Source organism: Ascaphus truei, chromosome 2 (genome assembly GCF_040206685.1).
Source record: "Ascaphus truei isolate aAscTru1 chromosome 2, aAscTru1.hap1, whole genome shotgun sequence".
Taxonomy (NCBI): Eukaryota; Metazoa; Chordata; class Amphibia; order Anura; family Ascaphidae; genus Ascaphus; species Ascaphus truei.
The window spans coordinates 163,887,370-163,893,933 of record NC_134484.1 but is presented as its reverse complement, the minus strand read 5'-3'; the positions used below and the strand labels follow the sequence as shown (position 1 = coordinate 163,893,933).

At 50.2% G+C, this 6,564-nt stretch overlaps 1 protein-coding gene across 1 annotated transcript; it reads right to left on the bottom strand.

Annotated features, from left to right (window-relative positions):
- Window positions 1–283: 283 nt before the first annotated feature.
- Window positions 284–1,291, bottom strand: LOC142488160 (modulator of apoptosis 1-like). Its single transcript, XM_075588534.1, has one exon. It carries the CDS (start codon window positions 1,289–1,291, stop codon window positions 284–286), a length of 1,008 nt encoding a protein of 335 aa, XP_075444649.1.
- Between the last annotated feature and the right edge of the window lie 5,273 nt (window positions 1,292–6,564).

The window sequence follows — 6,564 nt, the reverse complement described above, 5'->3', positions numbered from 1 at the left end:
GGCAATCGTAGGATAGATTCCCCGCTTCCCGCACTTGTAGCAGGACATATCTCTGAGGTTAGCCCGGCGATCAGACGGAGGGGACGACCGTCCAGTGAAAGGAGGTTTTTCGGAGCCAGGCTGGTCCGGTGGTTCCTCTTTCTTTTCCATACTTCCTTTGGATTTAGTGCTACTGCTAGCTTTCGGCCTCTGAGGGGAGTGTAGCATTACATGCGTCTCGTGTTCCTTCACCTGTTGCAGTAGTTGGATGAACGAAGGGGGGGGGGGGGGCCGGGTGAGGTGATCACGAATCATGCTGGCTATGGGGTGAGAAGGGCTGGAATCCGCGGAGGTACTGCTTCCGAAGATACTCATTCATCTGGGAGGGTAGCACATATTTATAATGCAGTAGCAGCCCGAGCGATATTTGCACCCGGTGGATATAGGCGGACAGCTCTTCCCCCTCCTTCTGGTTTATGGCATAGTACTTTGCCCACAACGCCCCGTCATCCTCTTTCGCAATATAGGCTTCGGCCAGGAATTCTATCATCAAGCGAGAGGTTAGCTCGGGGTGCTGTTCGCGGTGTATACTGATCAGAGTGGCCGCTGGGGGCCGCAGGCACTCCATGAGTCTCTGTCTTTTTACTACATCGGTGCACAACAACTCTTCCATCACTCCCCGCGTGTGCTCTTTCCACGTTTCTACCCCATCTTCCCCGGTAGGTACAGGGAGGGTCCCCGAGAAGGCTTTTAGCTTCCGGTAGTTCTGGGCGTGGGTGGCCAAGGTAAGTTCTTCGACTAGCGGCGGCAAACTGGGGGGGCTAGATAACTGGTTGATCTTGTCATTTAGTTTTTGCAGCATATTACTACTCACTCCAGCCTCAACGGAGGTGCTGGATCCCGGGTCACTGGACACGGAGCGGCAACTACCGACCTCACTCTCGGCATAGTGAATCAAAGGGAGGGTGGGATCATCCTCATCCAATGGACGTACGAGGGGGTCTCGGAGGGGGTAAACGAATGGACTACCGCCGGGCGGTGCATCAGGCAAGACCAGGGATTGTGGAACGGCAGGTTCGAGCGCTAACAGGTTACGCCGACAGTCCACAAGTAAGGTATTCCACTTGGAGTCGTGGTCTACCATTACATCTACCAGGCGAGCTTTGGCAAAACCCGCGAGTTGTCGAAAGGCCGTCTGTAAAGTCTCTAAGGGTAAGGCCATGGGCACTTGGGCCAGCGCTATGGCGCGATGAGTAGACGTGCGTACTTGACGGGCCCAGTCTCGTATCTCGTGATGGGTGGGCAAAGCCATGGTTATCACAATTTAGGTTCGAGGGGCACCCCAGGTCTGAACTCTCAGCAGCGCCTCCAAATGTAACCCTGCTTCCTATCAATAGCAAGCTGTTACTATGTGCTGTATTACCTGCTGGCTTACAGGGCCTAAGTCTCTGCCACGGAGAGCCTGGGGTGCACGCAATATTTATAACGGGGGCAGCGCCTCCACCTGCGACAGCTCCCGCCAAAGGGGGAGTGGGTCTTCGCAGGACGTATATGCAAGAATTACATTTACAGAGCCAAGCTCTAAAACCAATCTCTTTTACTTGCAGATCAAACTCACAGTACATTACATGCCATAACATTCCTATATACGGATATATAGTATATACCACGCCACGGCGGACGTCCACATTCCCTAGCGCCACGGTGGACGCCCCACAACCTGCGCCATGGCAGACGCCAACAATAATCCCCCACACCCGCCACCGGGTGAGCCCACCCCGTGTCCGATCCTCACGGATTAGTCCTCCCACTCACAGCAGGCCCTAGGAGTGTGCGCAGCCACTATGTCTCGGGTGAATGAATGATACAGTTGGTGCACTTGATGAAATACCTGCCGAGCACTCCGGTGCTCGGAACTGCCACAATCTTCAAAAAGAGTCTCTGTACGTTGACACCGCGCTATCTCTCTCTCTCTCTCTAGGGTCCGGGGCGCTCCCACCCGAACTCCGGCAACTCCAGGGGAGGGGGTCTGAGCCCAGACCTCCCTCTCGACAGTATAGTCACGGTCAAAACTTACAGTACTAGGGGAACAGGAACCTTACTAAGGCGATCCCTAGCTCAGCTTGTCTCTAAGGTAACTCAGGGCTAGCTGAGCCTGGGGGCACCTGGCCTGTGCCGGGGCGGTTCAACCTCCCCTCACAGACTCTCCGTCTCCTCTCCTCTCCAATCAGCTCTGCTCCACGTGCGCACAACCACTGCCTATATCTCTGGCACCTCCTCTGCCCATTGGCTAGCCTCTCTCACCTGACCCTCCTCGCAGGGCTGCTGGGTCAAGGGACAGGCTCTCTCCCACCAAATGCACTCTCCTCCTTCGCTGGCTTTTACAATTACTATTTGCAAGCGCAACCTCCCGTAAATGGGGTGAATCCGGGGTCACGGCTACATGTATATACCATTTTTTATCTGCACTTGGTTATATAAGCATATGATTGGATATATTAACCCCTTCTGGGTTTACTTTACATAACATCTGTATGCATTTAGCGTAGGGACCTGCTATAGAGACTTACCTTGACGTGATTAGCAGGCTTGGCATTATTTGATCAAAGGATGTAAACCAAAAGTCTCCTTTATCTTATAGATTTTTACACCATATATATATATATATTCCCCATGTATTGCTATCCCAAAGGGAGAAGCGCAGGGATTCACTTTCTGTTTATCACATTTGTATGGCCAATCCCTTCGCCAGCTGCATGCTCCTTACATGGAGAAGCGCAGAGATTATATATTTCTTTTACATTTTCTGTTGGGCCAATTTTAATCCTTAGCAGCACGTTCCTAGAGGACACCCCTATTAGGGTGTGATTAATATATTTAGCCTATCACCTGCAACTGCTTATTGGGCAGCTTGTGGGAGGCCAGACCCTTTTTTTTCTAGGTATTTAATCTCCCAGCAAGATCCCTGTATTTCACTATTCCCTTCACTTGCAGACATGTGAGTATCTTCCCTGGTATGTACCAGTTTTTAATTGCACTAGGTTATATAAGCATATGCTAGGATATTTTAACCCCTTCTGGGTTTATTTCACATAACATTATAACATTAGTTTTCATTTAGCGTAGGGACCTGCTATAGAGACGTACCTTGACGTGGTTAGCAGGCAGGCTTGGCATTATTTGATAAAAGGATGTAAACCAAAAGTCTGCTTTATCTTGTAGATTTTTACACCATATATATATATACATATATACAGTATATATTCCCCATTTATTGCTATCCCAAGGAAGAAGCGCAGGGATTCACTTTCTGATACATTTACTTTATCCCCAAAAAGAGTGACACAAGCCCAGCAGGAGGTCTCCTGTGGGCCGGGGGAAGCCATCACTGAGTTCCTCTTGTAGGCGCTGTGCTCTTTGGCCCATTTGAACGCTCCATCCACAATACCCCTGAGGAAGTGATGAAACGCGTAGGGTCAGAAGTCGTGGTGACTTTGGAGATACATATGCGCAGCATTTTAGGCATGGTGACACCTCCAATTATAAAGCGAACAACCGCCCCTCCACAAAGAGTGTACCAGTCAGTGGGACATGCTGCTGAATCCCCTCCCCGGTGACAGATGAAAGAGCAGGAGCTGTTTTGCTATTGTTGGACTACCACACTTATTATCCCTGCTGTGCTGTAAGAAGGATTCTGGTTTTACCACCAGATTGCCTACAAGAAGTTATCTCCTTTTTATTTATTGATTTTTATTGATACTATATTTTATTAAATCAGTCTAATTGTTTTCATTAGCCTGTGTTTGTTTGTGTGGTGTATGTTACGTGTTGTTTTAGTTTTGTGTGTCAGTTTTTGATCTGTCATTGTAGTACTAGCAGTATACAGTATGATTATTTTTTGTGTTTGATTTTACATGTTTCGTGACACCATCCATGGAATTTCCAAGCTGGTTTAGATTTATAAGATCGATCTCCCTACAAGGATTCCATGCTCTCAAATTCATCAGTCTATTTGGACATTAATTTGGACTTTGTCTCTAAGGCGCCGGTTTGTATGTTTCTCCACACCTGTTTTCTGATCTGATTTGGTCAGTTTCTCCTTGCAGACTTGGCTCATTAGTATGAGTTCATGTTGAACCATATTATTTGAGTGTAATTAGTATTGGTTTAATTGTTTATTAGCTTGGGCGCTCTTTCAACACTCCCTTTTATTTGTTGTTCTCCCTCCACAATGCTCTTTATCCCTGGGAACCACCTCAGCCCTCACTGGTCCAGCGAGGTGAGCCCATCGCTTTGTGATTGGTCCGTGGGCTAAATCCACGCTTTGATTCATCGCCAGGCTTTACCATGCTTTACTATGAAGTAGGAGAAGATAGAAAATGGGAGCCCGATTAGTGCTCTACCGCTCACTTTAATCCTGTTGTGCAGGTGATCTAAGTGGTGTGGTCTGAGTCGTCTGTACTGGAGACACCTGAAGGATTTTCGGAGAGTCCTCGGAAGCCAGAAATTGTAACTTGCTTTGTGCTATGGGACTGTAGCTTTGCCGGCAAAGTGGAGAGCAGGACATTCAGCTGGAGATTTAAGTGCTCTACCGTGATTTGCACCAGAGAAGTCTGGACAGTCCCTAAGGCTGTGGCCCAGCAGGGAACGGGCGCGCTGGCACTTGTATGCTGCGCCATGCTCGGCCGGGCGATTGGTGGCCTGCTGGGCGTGCACTCGCCTGGGGGCACGGCCATTATGTCACGGAGCTGGTTCGCCCTCATTGGGCGAACTGATCACGTGACGCGCTTGTGAGCAGCAAAATCTAATTTGCTTGCGCTAAGCACAGAGCGGGCGCAGGCGCTTGCTCACGCTGGCCACACCCATTGCCACAATGTGTTTCATCGTGGTCAGCGTGAGCGCCCGCTCAGCACCACCCTGGCCGAGGCATAACCCATCGAAGAGTGGAAGCAAGCCCAGGGTAAATCTTTAATGAGGCATCTAGCACGTAGTCAGCTATTCTTCCCCACGTAGCCCCATTTTTTAAAATTAGTATACAGTAGATCTGATTGTGTGTTTTGAGCTGTGCTGTGCTTGCTGGTTCTGGCTGAAATAAAACTTATTTTATTGAATTGCATTGCTCTGGGTTAAGTTCTGGGCTATCTTGACATACGGTACATAAACACACAAAACATGCGACTATTTTAATACTTTAGGTACCGTATTCACACATTTACTCTGTTTAAGAAAACTACTATCCCGACAAGCTCCATTGGGTACCAGTACATCCGTGGATACTTCCGGACAACGAATGATGGGATGATTGGTGAGGTTCCGGCAGTTTCTGTGGGGCAGCCTACTCGCTGGGCTGCCATTTTAATAATAATAAAGGGATTCTAGATATTTCTAGTGACATTGTGTAAGGAATCCGTTCCTGGGTTTTGCTGAAACCTTTTCCTTACAGAACCTTGCAGCTTCTAGACAACTGCCCCCTTGGTTCTGCAATCAGCATCACCTGCATCTGCAATTAGACTGCAGCCTGCTTCTTGCTGCCTCCTATGCAGCTCTGTCTGATTGGCTGTCTGTTCTATTTAACTCCTGCCCAACCCACCAGGAAGTTGCTGAACATAGACTTTCTAGTAACTGTGCTTGCCACAGCACCTCTGTTTGGTCTGCCCTGGCCTTCTTGCCATTGCTCCTAGTTTCTGGCAGACTCCGCCGGTTACCTATCTGCATATCCCTCGTGCAGAGGCCTGCATCGGTGTTCCTGTTACCTATCTGCATATCCCTCCTGCAGAGGCCTGCATCGGTGTTCCTGCTGCACTCTCCTGCTTCCAATGGCCTCCAGTACTCCCAGTTGTCCCTGGCTAGGGAGTGCTGTTTTGTGCTGAAGCACTGGATCCCCTGTTCCTGTTCTTTCTACATTGAAGCACCTTCGCTCAAGCGTCCTGTTGCCGAACCCCAGCATGGATATCGTTTACCCAGCCTTCTCCAATCCTGACCCCAGCTTGTCCACGGATTCTCCTGCCTTCTCCAGTCCTGACCCGGCTATGTTTGACCACGGTATTCGCAACAGTATATTTTTATGTACTGCTGCGGCCGAGTTTATTTGAGCATTTGCCCGGTCTCGGCCGCAGCAGTAACCAGGCGCGCGCCGGGATGTGCCTGGCGTGCGCCGAAGCCGCGGAGGAGCGCCCTCCGATTGGGGCTTTCTCCTCTTGCTCGCCGGGTCCGCCGGGTCCCACGGAACCCCCTGCCGCCGTCCCCCACATCGCGGGACACCAGGGCTCCCTCGGGGAGCCCTGGACGCGCGTGCAGGGGGCGCAGGCTCCCGATAACGCGTGACCGCGCGTCGATGATGCGCGGCACGCCGATGACGCGCGGCACGCCGAGGGAGTGCGGCTAGCATGCCGGGGCATCCCCAGGCTTGCAGAGCTAGCCGCACTCAAATAAAATATGCCTCCTCTGTAGAAACGTGTGTCGTTGTAGACAACGCGTGCGCTGACATAGGCAAGGATACTCGGTGCACCATTTGCCGGACACAATACTGAATTGCAATTACATAAATAAGTCACGTGAACAAAGTGTTTACGTAGCTGTAATCTT

What these genes read in the sequence shown, in the direction of transcription:
- LOC142488160 (XM_075588534.1), bottom strand. Translation starts at nt 1,291, where the DNA reads ATGGCTTTGCCCACCCATCACGAGATACGAGACTGGGCCCGTCAAGTA.